The 24,749-nt window shown below is 38.4% G+C and overlaps 1 protein-coding gene across 3 annotated transcripts in view; it reads right to left on the bottom strand.

The window, feature by feature from the left end:
* The window catches only part of ELOVL5 (ELOVL fatty acid elongase 5), a 92,286-nt gene that overhangs the window by 28,352 nt on the left and 39,185 nt on the right, over window positions 1-24,749 (bottom strand). For 2 of the 3 annotated variants that reach the window (XM_020993914.2, XM_020993915.2), the window contains exons 2-3: window positions 14,617-14,784; window positions 1,388-1,453 (exon numbers count right to left, since the gene is read on the bottom strand). In XM_020993914.2, the coding sequence (XP_020849573.1) occupies window positions 1,388-1,445 (58 nt within the window). In that variant the 5' untranslated portion in view covers window positions 1,446-1,453; window positions 14,617-14,784. The remainder of the gene's footprint in view (window positions 1-1,387; window positions 1,454-14,616; window positions 14,785-24,749) is intronic. The other variant, XM_020993913.2, reaches the window with a different exon arrangement.

Here is a 24,749-nt window from a genome sequence, read left to right as displayed (position 1 = left end):
AAACCAATGATCTAAATTGGTGAGCTGAATGTGTAGGACAGGAGGCAATGATGTCGTCACAATGCCATGATCAGGAAAACCAAACTTCCTTCCTTGACAGACATTCTTTAAGGTTCAATGTCAAGTTAGTTTTATTCAAGTTCTCATTTTCAAGACTGAGACAGAATAAGAAATTCAAAAGATGATGAGATTTGCCTTCCGATACAAAATAGTTGCTCCAAGTGTTTATTAATGATATCTGAGGTTCTTTCCTGAGTTTGGAAGCTTGTTCAATCACTTCACAGCTACTCCTTCATTTTCTACAGCTCAGAGGAAGATCTGATTTAAATTTGGGGTGCCAAATTGCAAACTAAAGGTTTTTCCCCCTTAAATGAAACTGTATATTTTCTCCTCTGCTTATATTATTTGGATAAGGTCCCCAAAAACGGTGGTGGCTGTGGTCGGGAAACCTAGAGATATTCAGTATGATACAACAGAAGGAATACCAGTTCTGGGGTCAGAGAACCTGGGTTGCAGGTCAGACTCTGACACCCTCTACTACCTATGTGTCCTTGGGCAACTCACTTAATTGCTTTGCCATCCTCCTATATAAGATGAGGGGGCTGGATTAATGATCTTTGAAGTCCTACCCAGATTTAGATCTGACCTCTTTCCTAAGAAATTTTTAATAAGACTCATTCAAAAATCAGGAAAATGCCCTACCAATGGATACTGCTTCTCTTGTTAAAAAAAAAAGGGGTGGGATTGAGATATAATGTTTATATGTGTAATTGTTAGAAAATGTGTGTGTGTGTGTGTATGAATTCATGTACTCATATATACATACACACATACTGGCAAATAAAACACTTGGGACAGAAAGAAAGTAACAGAGAATGAGAGATGATGTTCTATACACACATTTATCTTTGCCATGATCTAAAAAAGGAGGGTATTTTAAAAAATAAAATGGTGAAAGAAGAAGTAAAGTAGACCGTCTTCACTTAAACTCTTGACCTATCAGCCTCTGCCTATACAGGACTCCTACCTGATCAGGGCACTCAGCAATATTAAAAAGAATTCACTGGATTGAATCTGGAACTTACAATCCCAATGGAAATAGTAAAATTGTCAAAGTTGTCAAGCCACAAGCTTTGGGAGGCCTAAACCTTGATTTTTAGCTAAAGTCAGGAATTGCTGCGGCTTCCTCCCTGCTCCGACAACCATGTAATACTATATAACTTGCTAAATTACAGGGACTTATAAAAGCTCGTGACCATGATTTCATCCAGAATACAGAAATGAACCTGCCTTTTTCAGGTTGGAGCAAGTCCTAGTATCCAAATGGTTTCTTAAACATAGCTATACAAGTGTTTCTAAGAAGGAAACAAAAATTTTAACACCTTACCTCTTGGTCCAAGCCATGTCCGCATATAACTATTAAGTGATGCATCAAAGGCTTCCATATTTTAATCTATTAAGAGAAACAAAAGAGACATTGATTATTCTTCACTCAAAATGCATTTTCTCCCTTAAAAGTACAACTTATTAGGAGAATTATAAAGCATTTACTTGAAAACAAAATAAAACAAATAAATCTCATACCTTAGATAATTTCTCTTCAATACATTTTTAAAAAATCTACAAAAGCAACAAATACAGTTCCAAAAGGACACAATCCTGACTTAACTAAAACACCAACTTTCCAAATTTTCTCAGTTCCTCAAGAACTCTGTTCCTGAAGTTGAAATCTCACTGGAGAAAGGGGGATAAGAAGAATAAATAATCGTTCAGAGCCCAAAACATGACTAGCAAGAGAACAAAAGAGAAATAAATCCAAAAAAATGGGACTTTTGTAAGGACCAAAATTTTCTTTTTAAAAATAAATGTATCTATTTACTTAGCTTTGCAAGAATTTATGCATTCCCTCCCACTGCTTCCCCCACTGAATAATTATAAAAAGAAAGAATAAAACAAATATGCATGGTCCAGCAAAACAAATTCTCACACTGGCTGTGTACAAAAACGTATGTCTCATTCTGCATTTTAAGTCCATCACCTCTGTGCCTGGAGGTTGGGGTGGAGCTGACTGTTCCTCTGTAGTCCTCTCAATTTGTGGCATAACATTCTATTGATCAGAATTCTAAAGGTTTTCAAAGTCGATTTTCTCTACAATGCTGTCATAGCATAAACTGTTCTCCTTATTCATTTACTTTATTCTGCATCAGTTCATAAAGGACTTCTCAGTTTTCCTCTCAAACCGTCCACTTTATTTCATTTTTAAAGTAAATCAATCTGGAACACTACTGTGCTGTAAGAAATGATGATTGGTTCTAGAAAAACATGGAAAGACTTGCATGAAATAAGGTACAGTGAAACAAGCAGAACCAAGAAAATATTGTATATAGTAATAGCAATATTGTTTGAAGTTAATGTGACTAAGCTACTGTGAGTAATATGATCATTCAGATCAACTATGAAGGACTTATAAAGGGAAATGCTATCCACCTCCCGAGAAAGAGCTGCTATATGGAAGTATGTATTGTGTGATTACACACACACACACACACACACGCCTTCTTTAAAGCAGGGTTGGGGGGTGAAGACAACTTGGAACTCAAAATGCAACAAAAGGAAGGAGAGGAAGGAGGGAGAGAGGGAGGGAGGAAGGAATCTTCTCTCCCACACCCATACACACAACTTTGTAATTTTCTAAATATGATTATACTACTGAAGTTTTTCAGCCTTCCAGGGACAGTTGCATTAAACAAAAACTACTGAAAAGGCAGAACTGCCAGAAGGCAAAGACAATAGGGAGGTAGTAAGAATAGATAACCTTTCTGTAACTAGCTTTAGTAATGTTGTCATACAGCCACCCCACTTGATGAATCTGTTCTTCAATTTTTTCAAAATATGCTTCGCCACTCTGAAAAGCATGCAGAGAATAAACAAGAATTATTTAATAACTCTGAGGTTCACAATTTATATTAAACTGACTAGCGCGTAAGAAAACTAGTAAAATAAGGGTCAGCAACCATGATTCCAGAGGACTAAATGATGAAACATGCTGACCACCTCCCTTGACAGAAAGATGACAGACTCAAGATGCAAAGGGAGATGACTATTTTTGGACACAGACAACGTAGAAGCTTGTCTTTTGTTTGATTATGTATATGTTACAAGGATAGTAGATATTGTTTTGTCTTTTTTTTTTCATTTTGGGGGGAAGATAAGGAGTGTGGGGCAGAATAGGGTTGCCCCCCTCCAAAAAAAGGACAGTAATGCATTTTTTAAAATGCATAGGAAAAAAAAAACCCAGAAGGAAGGCCAGAATGAAACAGATAAGCAGGACAACTTTGAAAAGTTTATTTTACATATATATATATATGTATGTATGTATGTATGTATGTATGTATGTATGTATGTATGTACATATACACGCACACATATGTACATGTGTGTATATATATTCATATTGCTTGCCTTCTCAAGGGGTGAGGGAGGGGCAAAAGGAAGGGAAAGAATTTGAAACAAATTAAATAATGAATGTTGAAATAAAAAAAGTAATTAGGAATTATTTGACAAAATAAATAAAAATACATTTAAGAAAAAAGAGTTATATAATACTGTGGGTTTTCTTCACCTATATGTTCCTCTCAGGGTCTCACCCAGATAGTGAGTGGAGGTGTGTGGAAGAGGGAGAAGGTTGGTTTACGTGTGAATTGTGACGTAATTATTATTCCTGTCTTTGTGTCCCCTTTCCTGTTTAAGGAATAAGCCTTATTAGATGATTTGTAGTTTTATGTACAACCCCCATCTTTCCTGTCTTCTCTGTCTATAGAGATGTTGTGTGAATAGTAATTCATAGCCAGAACAAAGGATGCTGCATTCACTGTATTCTCTCAATCTAATTGAATTCAGCAAGCATCTATTAAGAACCTATTATGTGCTGGGCATTATTCTTTTGGGTTTACCCCCCAAAATCAAGGCCCTTTAAGGATACTTTACTAGGGGATGAACCCTTTTTGTTTGCCTTGAATCCTACCTTAACTCAATCTACAATGCATCCCCTTAACCCTTCCAGCTCAGACTTCTGGTATTTTTTTTTCAATTGGGGCTAAGTGACTTGCCCAGGGTCACACAGCTAGTTAAGTGTCAGGTGTTTGGTCTGAGGCTGGATTTGAATTCAGGTCCTCCTGACTTCAGGGCCGTTGCTCTATCCACTGTGCTGCCTTAGCTGCCCCCTGACTTCTGGTATTCTTGACTTGGGCCTAGCAAACCCTGGCTAACCCCATGAGTGTCTGACCTGGCTTCCTGTTTGCTGTGTCTGCTTTTCCTCAGATCCTGATCTGTGCTCCCAACCTACTCTGTTTATAGGATCCTAACTCCAGGTTGCTGGGTATTTTTTTGGATGACTGATTCTGGCCCTACCAAATCTGTCAAGATATGTCTCTCTTCCTTGTCCTGAACTTCTGCAGTTGCCTTTTTTTTTAAACTGCTTTGCATTTATCCCAATTAAATTTCATCTTATGAGTCAGCTTTCTGCTTTAACCTGTCCATATAATTTTAGATCCTAATTTAGTTATCCAACATGTCAGATGTAGCTCCAATATAGCAGCTGAGAATTTGCTGAGCATGTTATTTATGCCTTCACTCAAGTCAACAGTAAAAATGCTGAACAGAACAAGGCTATGGATGAAGCCTTGGAGTAATCCCTTGCGTGACCCTGGGCAAGTCACTTAACCTTGCTATGCCTCTGTTCCCTGACCTATAAATTGAGGGCATTGGTCTGGCTAGCCCAAGGTTCCTTTGTACTCCAAATCTAGGATTTTACTCATTTCAAGACCCCCCTGCAGGCTGACATCAAGCCCATTTAACATCAATATTTGGTTCTGATCATGCAAAGCCTGGACCAATTCACAATTTATCCACAGAGATGTTGCTAGAGACAATCAAATACTGTGATTTTTTTTTAAATCCAGAGATAATGGGAAAACACTAGAAAACAAGGAGATGCCCATCAACTAGGGAATGGCTAAACAAACAGATGTATGAATTTAATAGGGCACTAATGTTTGCTGTAAGAAGTGAAGAAAGTGACAGCTTCAGAGAAATCTTGGAAGACCTCTATGAACTGATACAGATTGAAATAAGTAGAACCAGGAAAAAAAATTTACACCAAAACATCCACATTGTAAAAAAGAACAGTTGCAATGACAACTATGATTCCAGAGTTCCAATGATGATGCATGCTCCTGATACACAGATGATGGACTAATAAGCAGAATGAGTCACAGTTTTAGACATGGCCAATATGGGAATATTCCCTCTCTCTCTCTCTCTCTCTCTCTCTCTCTCTCTCTCTCTCGGAAAGGAACTGTGAAGGAGAAAAAATGATGAAAGCTTGATAACTAAATAAAGTAAAATTTAATTAAAACAACAACTAAACACTGTGAAATCCGAACCACCAGATTTGGTCCAGCAGAGGAGAACGCTTCTGCTCTTCTGTGAAGAGCGGTGACTGTGGGCATGGAACACCGCTTGCCAGTTTTGTTGACTACTTTTCCTCCTTTCTTTGTTACAACAGATGGCTGTCTCGGGGAGGGAGGGTAGAGAGACATATTAGAAAATGAACGGGATGAAAAAATAAAACTCACCATTTTTTAAAAAATGGGAATTGTTATGCTTGTGCAAGGGAGAGGAAGCCCGGAGGAGCTGGCAGTTCCCTAAAGTTCTAACCACCTCTTTGCTACCCCTCCTGCAAAAGGGCAATTACTTCCCTTTCAACACTGACATAAAGGCAAGTCATTCTCTTTCTATCTTCTTCAATAATAAGCCCAACCATCTACCAACACCTCACACTCATATGGGGTTTCAACGATCATCCTGGCCCATTACAGGGACTAGAAGAGGAATCAAGTCACACTCACAGCATTATGGAAATATGGCTCAAACCCTACTGGGCAAAAAGAAAACTTGCTCCTTCTTTCAAAGAAGACTTAGCTCCTCAATAACTAACCCAGTTTTAGGAGACTAGAACCTGAATTTCAAAAATTTAATTTATACAACTTCTCAGAAGCAGATTTATACAGTGAAAAAATATTAGGATTTTGAATCAGATGACCCGAGTTCAAATTTCAGCTTGTGTGACTTTGGCAGGCCACTTTAACTGAGGCTAGTTTCCTCACTTGCAAAAATGAGGAAATTTAACAGCTACACTACATTTAAGATCCCTTATAACTCCTAACCTAGGATTCTTTAAGATGGGATGTACTTGTATTAGAGAGGTGGTATCTTATAGTGCAGAGGGATGGGTTTTGGCATCAGGAGAATCCTGGGTTAGATATTTGCACTTCTCTCATCTCTGCTTTTTGGAATTCCTAGTTCTTGCACAAGTTTAGTTCAAATTTATTGGAGGAGGGGAGACAGTTTGTGGGAGGGAATGATGGTGACTTTAAAAAAAAGTGTCATTTAACTCTTTCAATAAACATTTACAAAGTACCTACTATGTGCCAGGTACTGTGCTAGGTTCTGTGTCGATAAAACACAGAAAAAAAAATGCAGAGAACAACAGAAGATTCAGAAGGGGACAGAGACAAGAAGGGCAGGGCTGTTATTATCAATCCTTTATTTCTGTCCTTTGCATGTAGAGATATTGAAAGTATGTTGATTGCCAAATTCTTATTTTTAAAAATATTAAAATAAAAATTCAGTCTGAATATCTCCTATATGAAACTTTTCCTGATATTCTTAGCTACTGGTGCCACAGAGCCACAAAATCTTTGTTGTTTTTCAGTCATTTTTCAGTAGACTCTTTGTGACCCCATCTGGAGTTTTCTTGGCAGAGATACTAGAGTGGTTTGCCATTTCCTTCTCCAGCTCATTTTACAGATGAGGAAACTGAGGCAAGCAGGATTAAGTGATTTGCCCAGGGTCACACAGCTAGGAAGTGTCTGAGGCTGGATTTCAACTCAGGAAGATGAGTCTTCTTGACTCCAGGCCTGGCATTCTATCCACCACTGTACCACCTAGTTGCATATATACACATATATATGTGTATGTGTCTCTCACGAGGAAACATAAAATCCCTGAGCTAAGGGACTTTGATTCTTACCCTTCTATCTCCAGCACCTAGGACAGCACAGGCACTTAATAAATGTCTGAGGATATTTGCTAGCTGTGGGACCTGGACAAGTGCCTTAGCCTCTTCTGTAAAACGGGGAGGCTAATATCTATCTTGCTTACCTCACAGACTTGCTGTGAGGATCAAATAAGATAAGGGATATAAAGAGCTTTTTAAATAGTCAAGTGTTTTATTCTTAGGTTTTAGAAGTCAGTTAACATTGAGATATTAGTAATATTCTAGATCCTTCAGAAACCACCTCACAGCTTCCCCAGTCTGAAACTGAAAATGAAAGGAATATGCAATTATCTTGAAATTACTAGAGCACTTGAGACATGTACTGAAGACTCTGTTACAGAGCAAACTGTAGGCACATTGCATCTAAACAACTTGAGAGAAGAAATTCTAGTATTTCCTACTTTGTTCCTACCAAATGGGAATTGTATATTCTGTTTTCTATCCCTGCTATGACAATAATATGATTGGCATCTATGTTACAGGCTAATCCTGCTTCAATGGCACCATGAGCCTGGCACTTCCAATGGCATAATTAGCATCCATGTTACTGGCTAAAATCATGCCCGTGAGTTCATACATGTGGTGGTTACTTTCTTTCATAATGCAATCTATCCCTGCCTTCTCATCTGTGGGATTCTTGTCTAGGTCTTTCAAGGCTTCCAGAGGATTTATCCAACATACTGACAAAAGGAATGGATTAATTCTATCATATTAAATTTTTATTATATGTAATGGGTCTTTTATACAGGCATCAAGCACCTACTAAGAGCAAGGTAGTGTATTTTCCCAAGGTCACACAAATAGTATTTGAGGTAGGTCAAATCTAGCACCCTATCTACTGCACCATACTGCCTCTGCCTCTCAAAATCGGACTCGGGCAAAGACAGTGTGACTCCAGCTGTTTCACCACTGAGCAACTATGTTTTCCTTTCCTCTCCTCCTTTTTCTGGATAAATTCCATCAGACTGTCCGGGAAAACTGGGTTAGGGGAGAATAGTCTCGATAATATTGGTATTACTCTCAGGAGCTTGTGTCCTCTGCAGAGCAGCATATCCTTTCACTTTGGCATACCTACAAAGAAGAGAGAAAGGCTGGCTCTGAAGGTGTCATCATGGAGTTCCTGCTAACCTTCCAATGATCTGGTAACTGCCAAACAGTACACTCCATGTTCTCTGTGCCTAAGACCTTGGGGAGCCTGTAACACAGCCCAATCCTTAAAGACTTCCCCAGAGATACATGCAACACAGGGAGACTTCAATGCACAGGGAGAGCCTCTTCAAAATAAAAGACTACACACACACACACTCTCTCTCTCTCTCTCTCTCTCTCTCTCTCTCTCTCTCTCTCTCTGTCAAAATACTCCTCTACAAAGAGATTGCACATGGGATTCACTTTCTCTCCCACCTTTCAAGAGCATCAGCTATGCAACTTTAGCCAGATGCTGTTTCTCCCTTCTTTACAGGGTATCCCAGTACGGCAAAGAGGCTGGTGCCCTCCTTAGGCCTACTATTAACAGACAAAGCTTTCTTGTCCCACAGCCCAGATACCCTGATTTCTTCTGTTCTCCACCTCCCTACATACAAACAACTGTGAAAAGACTGACTCAAGAAAGCAGAAAACCAATAGTATTTAAGCACTAACTCAGATCATTATCATTATTCAAACTGTGCCTTGGGCAACAGGCTGAGTTCACGGGTTTTGCTATATTACCACAGTATCATTTATCGGTACTGCACAGAACCATGTTGGTCAGGGTAACACTGCATATGCAGTGGAAAAAATACTTGGATCTGGAGTCAGGAAGCCTGACCCACCTTCTGTAAATGACTAAATCTCTTTGGACCTCCTGTTTCCTCATCTGTTAAATGAGGGTGTTGTGCTGGATGACCTCTGGGTCCCTTTTGGCTCTATGTCTATGATTCTACAAGATGAATTTATATTGTTATGGTCTGTTACAATAAATGGATTCAACAACAGACCAAGAGGTCACACATCAAATGTTACCATAAGTCCAAAGGAAAAAACAGAAAGACTTAAACCACACCACCATAAAATGTAGAATCACAGAAATACTGTAAGGCCAACAGAGAACAAAATGGCAAAAACCCAGTTCTTCAAAGACAGCTGACTGACGTGGGAAAATCCATCTAAGTCCATCTATCTCCTTGTTCAGTATCTCCTGGCATAATGTTCCCAGGTGAGTCATCTCTGTATAGTTAAAGACACAACTACTTTCACTCTGGTCCAACATCAAACAGACCCTTGTAACATGTCTGAGGAGAGTAACACAACAAGCCTCTTGCTTATTATTATTAGCTCACCTCCCTCCTTCCTTATACCCAAAATGCCCAATAAGTACAAAACCCCCTTCCTCCTCCAGAAGACATAGGAAAACTGATTAAGGAAGTAAGAAAGCTGCCAGCAGGAGGCCTTGATGTCATTAAATGATTCAGACACTATTCCCTACATTATAATGACCTTAAGCTTAGCCCCAAGAAGTTAAGAAAATGCAAATCTGTCCTTTCATCACTGGAAAGGTAGGAAGGATGAGGAATATCACATATACTGTTAGACTTGGTTGATGGGTTGGCTCATTTTGCTGGGCTGGGGGTTTTTTTTGCCCCACTTTTAATTTTTTAAAATCTTTGTTTCAAAAGAAGTCTCACCAGACAGGGGAGAGACTTATTTGGGAATAAAGGTGATATAAAATCAAGAGACATCAGTAAAATTTGTTTTTAAATGAGCAAGAAAAAAAGGCATAAAAAAGAATCAGAAAGGAGACTGATCTTAAGTCAGTCAACATTCACTCACTAAGGCAGGAGTTCCTAACCATTTTTTCTGTCACAGACAGAAGGACTTTGGCAGTTTGGTGAAGCCCAAGTACCTCTTCTGAGAGTTTTCAGACGTCAAAGACGAAATATACAACATAACAAAGGAAATCAATTGTGCTGAAATAGTCATCAAAATATTAAAAGCAAAAAAGGTTAACAACCCGTACAATGGAGTCATGGATAGGTGAACAGTTAAAGGAAGAAGAGATCCGCTGCCTTTTACTTCATGTGATCCTACTTTACAAACATTAAAGTACCATAAAAATGCTAGTTATTATCATCATCACTATTAGTGGTAGAGGAGGAGAAGGAGGAAAATAAGAAGAATAAACCAGTTTAAGAAATTTTCTGGAGTAATTTTGTTTTTCTTGACAAGACTTTCTTAATATGTTGTTCTAAAAAGAAACCTCCCTTTCCCACAAGGCAGGCAGAGTCCCATTTGTATTGCTTTAAAAACAGACCTCTCCAAAAAAGCCCACACAGCCTCCCTTATCACAACCTGCTTTGTTACTTTTGCATCTCACACAGTTAAGTTAAAAACGAGACACAGAACCGATCCTACAACAAGGGGGGATGGTGGTTTAGGGAAGGAGGAAGAAGTAGGGATGAAATTTCTCTCTGGTTTTCTCTCTTCTCATTCAAATTCATTCCCTTTAAAAACAGTCTGCTTTTGTTTCAAGTAGGCACGGGAACATTCTTTAACTCTGCTGCCAATGATGCCACAAAAATTAAGCACTGCTTCAACTCTGTAGTCCCAACACAGGTTCCTGAATTTAAAACAGAGGGTTATAAATTGGAAACAGCAACTACCGGGGCAGTGTGTATATGGGGGAAGGGAGGAGAATTAACCACATTCTACTCTGATCCTCAAAAATAAAAGGTTATCATTCATTTCTAGAGTTAGTTAAGTGACAGCAACAATTCAATTCAACAAATATTTCCTTATTACCCACTGTGTGCTAAGTACTTGTGCCAAGTACTAGAAGGGATACAAAAAAAGAATTAGGCCTAATAATTGATCCCTAAGATTAGAGACCTGGGTCATGGAGTTTATAGAGTCTGGTGGGGGAGATGAGACATATATAAATATGTATAATGAAAGGCTGGGGGGAGAAGGGGGGTGCACGCGCGTGCACACACACGTGCACACACGTACCTAACAATGGCCAAGATACTCTGGAACAAAAGTAGAGTGATGGGATGATCTCTCTAGAATGCTGATATTCAAAGACATATGAAAATAAACATGGATTAGATCAAGCTATTGGAAAAAAAGCCATGAAAAGGTTTCTACTTTTCACATGGTTTGATAACTCATTGATGAGCTGTCATAATCCTGCTTTAAACATCAGTAATTTTAACCTCTAGCCCTTAATCCCAGGGGCCAGTTAGGTCCACTGCTAATCCTCAAACCATAATTAAATATTCTGTTGCATGTCTTGTGGACTGCAGAAAGAAACTCTAAATTCCAATCAGATATTAAAGAACTTGGACTAAGCATCTGGAAAGAAAGGTTGTAGTATGACGGTTGCATTATGAACCACTCTCCCCCTACCATAGGCAAGAGAACTGTGCAAATAAGGCCAAGGTTACAGGCTTGATCACTCTGTGGGTCATTACTATATTCCCTGGCCACAAGCTACACCCTAAGGAGCCATACTGAAAACATACATATGCTATTGAACTTAAGAAACAATGAGTGAATGAGCCAGGGCAGGTCTGTGCAAGCCCATCTCTACTGGTAGAAAAATAATAATAATTCACAGTACAACTGTCACTCTTGGTTCTAGGTAAAACTGTGAAATATATGAAATTTCTTTTCATGCTTCCAGCTTCACAGTTACCAACTAGGCTACTTAGAAATTTACTAGTCTTTCATTTGGGGGGGAGAGTGTAAAACTCATTTATACTGAAGTGTAAATGGCTGACAGTTTATAAGCACTACCTCTCCTTTTTGAGATTTATATTTTAAATAGAGACTAAATCCTTAAGGGGGTAACTAGGCGGCCGAAGGATAGAGTGCTGGACCTGGGGTCATGAACACCTTTGTTCAAATGTGGTCTCAGATACTTCCTAGCTGTTTGACCCTGGGAAAGTCACTTAAGCTTGTCTGCCTCAATTTCCTCATATGTAAAATAAGCTGGAGAAGGAAATGACCAACCCTCCCAGTACCTCTGCCAAGAAAACTCCAACTGGAGTCATGAAGAGTTGGACACAACTGAAACAACTGAACAACAACAAATCTTTATGATAAGTTTTCTGACACCATCTACTTCACCAAGTGAGAAAGATTCGGAGATGGGGAGGGTGGAGAGACTTCGTTAAAAAAAATTAGGCCCCTTGGGCCTATTCACAGTCTGATAACAATGACTCATTTGGGGTCATCTTTATGAATCAATGTCAATCTGTTGTTATTATAGCTAAACAGATCATAGGACTTTTAAATTCTATTAGAAGAACATTTAAAACACCCTTCTACAAATCAGTACTAAGGCCATGTTCTTTTAACATCTACAACGTAGGGCAGATGATAAAGATCTGATAAACGCAGTTCTCAAATCACTCCTAAAGATTTATATTAGTTTGCCTGCAAGTCAGAATGCATTTTTTCATAGAAAACATGCCTGCTGCTATATGCTGCTCTCAAACAGGGGTTCTTAACCTGAATTCTATGAACTTGTGTTTAAAAAAGTTAATTTGATAAATGATTTCTATACAGTTAACTAGCATTTATTAAGCACCTACTACGTACTAGGTGCTGTGCTGAGCACTGGGGATACAAAGAAGGGCAAAAAAAATTGCTCCCAAGGGGTTCAGATCTAATAAGAGAGACAACATACAATCATCTATGTACAAACAAGCTATACACAGATAAAATCAGCAATAACCTTAGAGGGGAAGAGCTAAGACTGAGGAAGACCAGGAAAAGCTTCTTAACTTAGACCTGAAAGAAGTCAGGGAAGCTAAGAAGCAGAGATGAGGAGGGAAGACTATTTCAGGCCCAGAGGACCACCCTCAGGAGGAACAGCCAAGAGGCCAGTGTCCCTCAAGCACAGAGTAGTGGGAGTGAGGCCTAAAAAGACTGACTTGATTTCCTTTGTAATGCTAAATTTTATGATATGCATTTAAAAACATTACCTGAGATGGTCTCCCTAGGCTTCACTATATTGTCAAAGGGGTCTATAACACACAGATAGGTTAAGAACCTCAGATTGAGAAGAGAATGAAGGTGTTAGGTGGGAGCAGAAATTCTCCAGGGGAAGAGACCCAGGGAGAAGCTGGCAGGCTTGTTTAAAAAGCACCGTTACAAGGACAAGTATGGTAAAATTGTACTTTTCTTGGTCTAGCACTGTATTTTGTTATGACCCTGATACGGAACCATTCCTCCTTTCCTAAAAATGGAAAACGTCACCTCTCACTATTTCTTCTCCTTGGAGTCACAGGTTAAGTTAGAAAGTGTCAGAACCCTAAACCTGGGTCTTTCTCATTTCAAATCCGATCCATCAGGACTAAAGAGAGAAGGGTGTTCTTACGGCTAAATGGGCATTTGAGCTGGAATGCAAGAAATGCAGATGAAGAATGGAAGAGAGCTAGAAATGTGAATTGCAGGTCAGGGCCTTGCCACAGTTCTTAATCTACTCTCCTTTAGCTGGCTGTTTGACCTCTAGGCAAGTCACTTAATTGTAGTGTCCCAGGTACCTCTCAGGGCCTAGAATTTGCAAAACAAAAACTCTGCAGAAATGAAGTTCCCTAAACCAGAGACTGGAAAATGTTTACCAAAATAAATAAAAATACAATGTAGATAATGTTAATATGTGATTTTCTAAGTCAATATGTGACTTGTAGGGATCTATTTCTATTTGAGTTTCACAAGTGTCCTATATCAATAAAATCACTGATGCGTAACCACCATCCCACCCCTGCCTTTTTTGGCCCAGTGATTATATCTCTGTAGAGCTCTACCTAGTGGGGGACCATCTCCTACCAACTTTTGCCTGAGCACTAATGACTTAACAAGGGTCACCTAGTCTGTATGTATAGGATTTGGGTCCAGGCTGTCCAGACTCTGAGACTGGCTCTCTGAGATATTTACTCTACTCAAAACATGCCACCAGATATTAAGTGTCTGAACGAAACAAACAAATAAGCAAACAAACCAGCAAAGCAGCTCATGATTTTCGTAATAAAAATCTGTTCTGAAGAACCAAAATAAAGAACTTTATCCATCATAATTGAGACCCTTCTCTCCCTTTGAATAGTTTTAGTTTCATGATTTAAAAAAAAAAAGCTCTTCTTCCCTCCCCCAATTAAAACACTAAGATGTTTACTTTGCTATAAAGATTAAAATATAGATTGCAGAGTACAGAAGAACTCCCTGACTGCTGGCTGTTTAAAATAAACAAAACAGAACACTTGCTTCCTAAACCAGATTTGGAGCTAAGAGGACCGGGGATGTAATCCCAGCTCTGTGATTTACTACCCATGTGCCTTCAACTAATATCTCTCTGAACCTCAGTTTCCTCCTCTGTAAAACAAAGGAACTGGATTAGTGACTTACAGGATCCCTTCCTGCTCTAAACTTCCTTCCTGTTACTGGATCTCCAGCAGGTCCCCAGCATACCTTATGCTACAAACTGGTCTCACTGCTTCTGCCTTTTATCTTACCTTCTCTCTCTTGCCTTTCCCCACTTTCATCAAGAAAGCTTCCCCAAAACCTCAGAGGCTCCTTGTTACACTAATGGTCTGCATCGCTTAGGGACTCAGTCTTAAAACTTCTTGGATCACACAAATGTTCTTCACATAGTGGGGTCACCCATCACGTGTCTGGTGTGGCTGAGGACAAAGATGAAATAAAAAGTCAGGACAAAAGAACTAGGCAAGCACGGAGGCCAAAACAGTTCTAACGGGAAGTGTTCTGGATATGTGAAATCTAATATGCATTCAAAAGGGTCACTCATTTCTCTAGGTGATATTCGGAAGAGACCATAATGTTAAAACAAAACAAAAAAGTCAGCAAGACAGTTGTTGATGATGACAAGGATGACAAGGATGCTAAAAAAGCATCAAGGGAAAAAATGGAAAAACATTGAGATTATTTTAAAAAAACTAACCAAGTGTTCTGGATATGTGGAGTCATACATTCTGAACATACAAAGAACTTTATTTCTCCAGCAGAGATCGTGAAGTGAGAAAGTATAAAAAAGGGGGGGGGGAGTGAAATGACTTGTCCAAAATCACACAACCAATAAGAAGCAGAGCCAAGATTTCAGTTCATGTCTTTTGATTTCAAGTTCTGTTATCTCTCTGATGAAAGTTCTCTTCTCTTGGAGGAGGGACCAGCTTCCCATTAGAACATTAACATTACAGAAAAGGAAAATGACAAGCGCTGGAGAGGATGTGGAAAAACCAAAACACTAATGCATTGTTGGCAGAGTTGTGAACTAGTCCATTCTGGAGAACTGCTTAGGAACTACACCCAAAGGGCTATAAAACCTTGCACACCTTTTGTTCCAGCAATACCCAAACAGATCAAAGAAAAGGGGAAAGGACCTATTTGCACAAAAATATTTACAGCAGCTCTTTTTACAGTGGTAAAGAATTGGAAATAGCCATTTGACTGGGAAATGGCTGAACAAGTTGTGGTGTATGATTGTGATGGAATGCTACTGTGTTAAAAGAAATGCTGAGCAGGATGGTTTCAGGAAAAACCTGGGAAGACTTATGTGAACTCATGCCAAGTGAAGTAACCAGAACCTGGAGAACAGTGTACAAAGTAATAACAATATTATAAGGATAATCAATTGTAAAGATTTAGCTACGCTGATCAAAACAATGAACTAAGATCATTCCAAGGAGCCCACGACAAAAATAAGTGCAAATTGAAGCATACTTTTAAAAACTGTTTTACTTTTCTTGTTTTATTTTTTGTCTCTTTTTTTCCAACAGCTAATATAGGAATATGTTTTGCATGACTTTACGTGTATAATAAATATTAAATTGCTTGTTTTCTCAAGGAAGGAATAAAATTTGGAACTCAAAATTTTTTTTAAAAATGAATGTTAAACATTTTAACATGTAATTGTGAAAAATTAGTTGAAGGAAAAAAAAGAACATGGGAGCCTTACACCATTCCATTCTCTTATCCTGAGTTACAGAGAACAAATGATAGATAATTACTGAGCCACTCAAGTGAAATCTACTAATGTAGATTTATCATAATTGAGAGGGAGTAGGAGAGAATCATAAGGTGCTGACTTGCTTTTGTTTGTTTTGTTTTTTGTTTTTAGGCAATTGGGGTTAAGTGACTTGCCCAGGGTCACACAGCTAGTAAGTGTCAAGTGTTTGGTCTGAGGCTGGATTTGAACTCAGGTCCTCCTGACTTCAGGGTCAGTACTCTGTCCACTGCACCACCCAGCTACCCCAATGCTGACTTGCTTTTGAAGATCACTGCTGGAATGTCACTGCTACAGGTGGAATTTTAAACTGAGTATTCTACTGTATCCTGACCAACAACAGTAACTCTGCCCACATAGCTACCATGAATCAAGTTTCAAAATAAAACAAAACAATGGTACAGCAAATAGTTTGCTAGAGGCAGTGAAATAAGTGGAGTGCTTAACTTGAAATCTGGAAGTCCTGAGTTCTAATGCTATCTCAGTTGTGTGACCCTGGGGAAACCATTTAACCTTTCTGAGTATCAGTTTTCTCACCTGTAAAATAAGAATGGTAATAGCACCTACCTCACAGGATGTCTGAGGATTAAATGAAATAATTTATATAAGGTTCTTCACAAACTTAATAGTGCTATATAAGTCCAAGCTACCAAAAAAAAAAAGCAATTAGTATTTCCTTGTTTAGGTTGACTAATTAGGGGGTTTCACAATTTTCTTCACTATTATTCTAAGCTGAATATAATAGGTGAAAGACTGATCTCCACACCCGAGTACAGATTTAATGTTCAGTGATTTCTATTTATTCTACTTTTACCTGCTATCTATAATGTCTATGCCTGAAAGCAGAATAGTGCCATAAAGCCTTGGACCTGGAGTTAAGAAGACCTGGTTTTGCCAGGGACATGGGGAGTGGAGTGGCGGTGTTGGTATGAGACACTTATCTGAGTCTCAGTTCCCTTAGCTGAACTAGAAGTCCTTTAACGCTTCTTCCAACTTTGAATCTATGAATCCTGATGATCACAACCACTGATCTTGCCACCAATGTATTTCACTTTCATGTTTCTGAATTCTGAAATTCCTTAATCTGAGTATAATTTTATAATTGTATCTTTCTCTCTGCTCTATCTGATGAAAAAAATTTTTTTTTATCATTCTATCTTTCCTTTTGCTTTACAACCCTTAACACTTATCCCCAGTCCTTCATCTTCATAGTTACCTACCACTCTCCTTTAATGCTTTTCCAGGCCATCACTCTTGCACTGACTACTATCTCATTCCTTCTCTAATCTCAATCCCTTGTTAAACCAATTCAATTCTACACTAACCTCTAGACCTGGGTCTATTGCCCCCTTATGCTATCACCAGTCATGCCCTACAAAATCTCAATGCTGGATTAGCCTTCCTCTTTTCACTCTTAATATCATGCTGCTCAGTGGAACTGAAGAATAATCAAGAAACTCTGTTGATTGTGTCCACTACAAATATATGTTACATAATCTCAACTGGGCCCTCACTGCAGCAAGGTAATCCTTTTACATCTCCCTAATCCATTCATTATCCCTACTCAGCACTGTGACTTTCTAAACCTCTTCATTCTTCTCTGAAGACTTCCATGGTTCTCCCTCCCCCCAACTCACTCAGCTAAAGACTCTGACTTTACCTGCCCTTGCCCCCCCAAATTGAGGCCATTTGCCAAGAGCTCTCTATCCTTGCCTCATCCCGCCTCCTCTCCTCCTTCACTCCTGTCTCTCATGAAGAGGGGGTCCTTCTTGCCAAGGTAAGGATACCCCTCTACATTTACCCATGATTGTATTTCGTCCAGTAGATTGCCCTATTATCCCCACGCTCTCACTGATCTTCAGTCCCTCCCAATGTAATGGCTGCTTCCCAGCTGCCTACAAATGTACCTAAATCCCTCCTTTGATCTGACCATCCTTGCTAGTTCTCATCTATATCATTATTCTCATCCCTTGTGGCTAAACTTGAGAAAGATGTCTATAACTGGTGCCTCTCACTATGTTCTAAACCCTCTGCAATCTGGCTTCTTACACCTCATCACTCAATCAAACTGCTCTCCCCAAAGTTACCAATGACCTTTTAATTACCAAATCTAATGCCCTTTCTCAGTCTTGTTTTCCATCAAATCCAAAGCAAGAAATAAAATGAAGGCTGAAGATGATATTCAGGTATCTTTGTCCAAAACTGTATCAAGAATAAAACTGTTGGTTGACCAGAAATAAAATCAAGAGTTCTCATGAATTTACTTGACTGCGTTCTGATAAACATTTGACAACTTATGATTCTAAATTTTTTCATTGCATAATGAAGTTTTCTTCTGGAAAATTAATCTATTTATTGTGTGCATACATATGGTAAAAAAGATCTAAAATTTATTTCCTTTCCTATTGAATAGGGTGTGTCAGAGAAGGTTTAATGAATGACAAAAGTTACAGGGACTTAAAAGGGTTGGGAACTCCTGGTACAATGGAAAGACCTGAAACTAGAGTTAAGAAGAGGAAAGTTGAGAGGAAAGACCTGGGTTCAAGTACTGTCTTTGATAACATTTGGGTGACCATAGGCAAATTATTTATCCTCTCTGAGCCTCAGTTTCATCTGCAAAATGCGGATTCTAATATCTGTAGTATTTCCCTTATGGAGTTGCTGTGAGGCCCAAATGAAAGTGTCAAATATGCTTCTCAAAATTTAAGACATTTTATAAATGCCAGCTATTTACTATTAAATGGTTAATAACTGTTGGCCTTGGTTATTCTTTAATAATACTCAACTTTGAATTGTGGAGACCTCAAATCAGAGATGGGTTGAGGTGACTGATGATGCAGCACCAAGGAAAATTTGTAGCTGCCCTGACAGCACAGAATACTTTTAGAAAGATTTCACCTTGTAAGTAATAAAAGGCAGGAAGTTTGCACAATTGGCACCCCCTCCCCCAATCTCTTCGGGTATGGCTTGCTGACTCTGAATAGAAATCACCAAAGCAATGTATTTCCCTTTTCTTTGGACCTCTGTACGGTATCTCTCATCAAGAATAAGTTTCCTGAGGAGACAGAAAGGCAGGGAGCCTCTCTTCTCTGAGTATTAATTTGACAACACAGGCAGAACCCCATTTTAATAAAAATGCAGATGAAGAAAACTGAGATTCAGGGACTCCCAGTGTTTGAGCCCAAGGTCACAGACCAATGTTACCACTAAAACTTAGCTCTCCTATCAAAACAACGGAATCCCACAAAGATCTTAACCCTTCGTTAGCTTAGTAGTTAAATCTTAAACAGGTAGGTGCTTGAGGTTAAGAAAGATACCAGTCTATGATGACAGAGCTAATATGTATCTGAGATAGGATTTGAACCCTTGTCTTCCACGTTCCAGGACCAGCACTCTAAGAAATCATGCTTCCCCTCTTGTAGCCAAACCTTATGAAAAATAAAAAACTGTTAACAATGAAACAGTAAGTATTTATCAAGCACCTACTAGTCAGCCAGTCAACAGGCATTTGTTAAGCACCTAATGTTCCCGGCACCATGTTAAGTGCTGAGGATATGAAGAAATCCAAAAAGACAGTTCAGGCCCTGCTCTCAAGGAGCTCACAGCCTAATGGGGGAGGGGAGAAGAGAGAAACTACATGTCAGGTTGGGGATACAGAGACAAAAATGAAAGAGTTCCCCCTTCCCTCAAGGGGTTCACATTCTACCAAGAGGGTACTTACAGTGCATTGGCAGTGTACTTTAAAAGTTACAAATATTATCAAAACATCTGGCACAATAATATCCTTGTAGGGGATATGCCTAAAATGTTATAAAAAGAAGAAAAAGTTTTCAATCGAAGATTTTCATAGAAGCATTAAATATGTTTGCCAAAAAAAAAAAAAGGGCAGGGGCAGAGGGAAGACCTAAATATTCAACAACAGGGGAATGATTAAATAGTGATATATTATTATAATGGAAAACTGTAACGTAATTTTAAAAGTTATGAGAGGAGAGAGGCAGCAAGGCTTGCTGGATAGAGTTGACACCTAAGGCTGTGTGATCTTGGGTAAGTCACTTTTCAGCGCTCTAGACAATTTTCTAAGAGTAGAAGTTACAGAGAAAGTGATGACCTGAATTGTAACTTCCTCATCTGGGAGTTCTCTACATCAATGAAGTAACAGGTCTAGTCCCTATCCCTAAATATAAGGAATACAAAAAGTCCACTAACACACCTCACCCCTCAACCACTAAAATCTCCAGATCTTATTCAGAACAACTGCAGTCTAACTGTGCATTCCTCCATGGTGGACTTGTAAAAGTGACTTTTTTACTCAAGCCTATTATTCCTACTGAATTTCATCTTTCCCTTTAGAATGCAAGCTCATTGATTTTATTTCATTCTTCAGCCTTACAACTCCCAGCACAGTGTCTGACACAGAGCAGGTCACTAATGAAACACTTATTCGTGCTTTCAATAGCCTAATCTGCCAAGATCATTTTGGATCCTAACTGTGTTATCCAGTGTGTCAGGCATCCCTCCCAGTTTGACGTCATCTGAAAATTGATGAGCACACTACTCTGTGTTTTATCAAAGTCACTGACAAAAACTATATCATAGGGCCAAACCCAGATCTCTGGGGTACACTCTACAGGAGACCTCCTATTGTGGTGGTGACTCTGAACCATCAACATTTATTTCTTGAACCTACATATCCAATCAGTTCTGAATCCATATAACGGTCTCCCATCCTCTCCACAAGATGAGGATGGGATACTTTATCAAAGACTTTGATAGAATTTGATCACACTACACCCACACCATTGCCCCCTTATCCAGTAGTTGAGTGATCCTGTCAAAAATGAAGCGAAATTTGTCTAGCATGACCTGTTCTTGATGAAGCTATTCTGGGAGTAAATGAAATAGTACTATGATAATTTATGCATTGAAATTCATTTAAATGCAAATGATTACTAAGCAAATGTAGTTCTTTGTACTAAGCTAATGTGAAATTCTTTTTTAAAATTTAAAATAAAATTAAAATGAATGAGGATCATGGATGTCTTATAATCTTTTCAGCTCTAAATCTTAGGAATCTATTGAATAAAACCTAAAATTAAAAAAAGGGGGCAGCTAGGTGGCGCAGTGGATATAGCACCAGCCCTGGATTCAGGAGGACCTGAGTTCAAATGCCGCCTCAGACACATAACACTTACTAGCTGTGTGACCCTAGGGAAGTCACTCAACTCCACTGCCTAGTCAACGACCCCCCCCAAACAAAATAAAATTAAACAACAAAACAAAACACTGAAACAAAGGGCTAGTATATGTTTGTGTACCGTACTGGAAGAACATCATGCATGTAAAATACATGATACTTGATGAATTAGTAACAGGTAATTTGAACACACACACACACACACACATCAACTGCACAGAATTTTTGTTAACATAATGGCTTAAATACATGTTGGCAAAGAGAATCAGTATGGGCTGTTAGTTAAAACAGAAGTCTCCAAAATTTTTTGACCATGTACTCTGAGTGAAAAAGTTTATGAACATGTATTTCCACTACATGAAAACTTATAAATTATACACATGCTATGCTGATATATTACGTATACTATAAAACACATACCAAAAATAGTAACAGAAAAGGGTGAGCTAAAGATAAAATAAGCAATATATGAATAGTAATTCAGTTTTATTAACAGTATAAAAAATCTTTTGCTGTCATGAAAAATATTATTTAAAATATTTTTATTGCAGGCATTATGACTGAATATGCCATTGGAAGCTGTGATTCGAAATTTACTTTATTTTAATACTTGGTTTTCATGGCTGTCTCAGCTGAAAAGTATTGCTCACAAAGATGCTGGAAGAAGTGCATCACTAGCTGCACTTACTAAAACAAGACACTCCTTTTTCAATCCTATCCAATGGCTTTTGTTGAAATTCAGCTCATACATTTCCATCTTCCCTTATGTCAATCAGTTGTTTTTGCAAACTAATCAGAAGGTGGTGTATTTAAATGTATTTTAATAAACAGATTCAAAGCCCTCTGAAAATTGTTCATTTGGGAGATTTTTAAACAGGTTACAAAATTCGGTTTTCAGCCGAGATTGCAGAGGGCCAATGGTGACGTATGGAGATAGAGTGATGATGCAGAATAAGAAACATTTTTGGACATGGCCAATGTAGGAATCTGTTTTGCTTGACTATGCAAAACTTCTAAGAGTTTTATTTTTTTTCCTCCAATGGGGGAAAGTGGGAGGGAGAGAAAAGAAATAATTATTCATTAAAAAAATAAAAATATCAAGTGAGTGTTTACTTCCCAGAGTTCTCAAGACAGTGGTCTACAGATGCACCAGACACACACTCAGTGTTTGCTAACTGTTGCTACCTAAAGCTGTGGTAAATGTCTTTGTTATCTCTGTGTTCCTTAACCCTGATAGAGTAGAACAAGGGTACTCAAAATGTGTTCCAAAGACACCAGACAGTCCTCCTCAAGGTTAAAACTAGTTTTAGGCAATACTAAGACATTGTTTACCTTTTAAAATATCCCCTCCTCCCTTTTCTAACTATGTTATCTGTGGGAATTAGCTTCAGACACTTCACCCAAAACAATGTATCACAACAGACTGAAGAAGCAGATGAGAATCTAGTTGTCTTCTGTTAAGCCAGATATTAAAGAGATTTGCAAAAATATGTAAAACAGGGGTAGCTAGGTGGCACAGTGGATACAGCACCGGCCCTGGATTCAGAACCAACGACCTGAGTTCAAATCCGGCCTCAGACACTTGACACTTACTAGCTATGACCGGGCAAGTCACTTAACCCATTGCCTAGCCAAAAAAAAAAAAAAAGTGTGTGTGTGTGTGTGTGTGTGTGTGTGTGTGTGTGTGTGTGTGTATATAAAACAATGCTACTTTTCTCACTGATTTTGTCTGGGAAAATAGTTTTCATTAAAATGTTTTATGTTAACATATGAGTTTATTATAGTCATTTTTAAAGAACAGATAATCTTAAAATTTTGTCAGTTTTCATTTCTAATTTGAAAAAATGCTAATACAACCCACATAAAGAAAAGCTCTTTGGAGTCTTCAAAAAGTTTTAAAGAGTGTAAAGAGGTCCTGAGAACAAAAAGCCTGACAGAAAGCTCCCTGACACTCTGGGATTTTGGCTTGGGATGGAAGGATGGCACAGGTGATTGGCAGTTGGAGGATGTCAAAGACAAAATATCCCTTAAGCTATGAATCCTATTCTTCATCATTTCTTTATCATTGTATATTATAAAGGGACCAAATACAGATACATTTACATTGTAATTTAAAAAGAAACATTTTTAAACTTTGATCTTTTTTGTTACATTAAAAGAGCTAGCCACAAGGTTATAGCCTTAATCCTCTGGCTCTTTTTATTCTATACTCCCTTCCCTTGGTGATCTCATCCACTTCCATGGAATCAATTATCACTTGTAATGATGCTTGTAATGATTTTGGATGACTCCCAAATCTTTCATCTCCACACCCATCTCTACCTATCATAGCTCCAGGAATCTATTGCGCCTACTAGATTTTTCCTTTCTGAGTGCCCTCCACATAATCCAAAATTGAATTTATCTGCTCCCTTAAAATCCTCACCTTTCCCCCCCTTTATAGTTTTTTTCCTTTTCTTAAAAAAAAGATGGTGCTGAATTATACGTCCTAGAAAATTTCATTGTAAAGAGATCACCCAAGACATTATTACTTTGGACCACTCTCTGGGGGTTAAGCACACTGAATGAATTTCTATTAGTGCATACTTCATTGTGATTGAGGTATGGATTTGTAATGAATTTTACAATATTACCCTTAAAAAGAGAAAAGAGAGGCAGCTTTGGCAGAGTAGATAGCTAGCTGACCTCAGGCCAGGAAGGCCTGGGTTCAAAGCTCCTCTTCTGAACACATACTGTGTAACTGGGTAAATCATTTAACCTCTCAGCAACCCTCAAAGAATAGAAGTTACAAGGCAGGTCAAATCTATCTCAATGGAGGGTGTTTTTTCATGAAGAGTTCTCTACACAGATGAAATAACAGGTTTGATACAAAAAAATCCTAACAAAAACAAAAGAACCAAACAACAAACAACACAAAACAAAAAAATAGTAAGGGAATAACCATCTTTTCATTCTTTTAAAGTATGACCCGTATGAACAAAAAAAAGGATCTGACTATGGATATTTTTTAATTGTGTCTGAAAATAGCTAAAGCTTTATATATTATATATGTATACACAGTATGTGTATACACACAAACACACACACACACACACACACATATATATATATATATATATATATATATATATACATGCACACACACGCACAGACAGGGCTAGGTGGCACAGCAGATACAGTCCTGGGCTTAGAGTCAGGAAAACCAGAGTTTAAATAAATATGGTCTCAGACACTTACTAGCTGTATGACCCTAAGCAAGTCATTTATTCTCTGTCTGCCTCAATTTTCTTGACAGTAACATGGGGATAATGATAGCACCTCTCTCCCTCCCACGGTTGTCGTGAAAATCAAATGAGATAAAAAAGTAAAAACATTCCCTGCCTTCAAAGAAAATCACACAGTCTAATGGAGGAGATGTCCTTGACTAG

This window comes from Phascolarctos cinereus, unplaced genomic scaffold (genome assembly GCF_003287225.1).
Source record: "Phascolarctos cinereus isolate Bilbo 61053 unplaced genomic scaffold, phaCin_HiC Scaffold_5;HRSCAF=322, whole genome shotgun sequence".
Classification (NCBI taxonomy): Eukaryota; Metazoa; Chordata; class Mammalia; order Diprotodontia; family Phascolarctidae; genus Phascolarctos; species Phascolarctos cinereus.
Note: the sequence above shows the minus strand (reverse complement) of the source record. Positions and strands in the feature narration are given on the sequence as shown.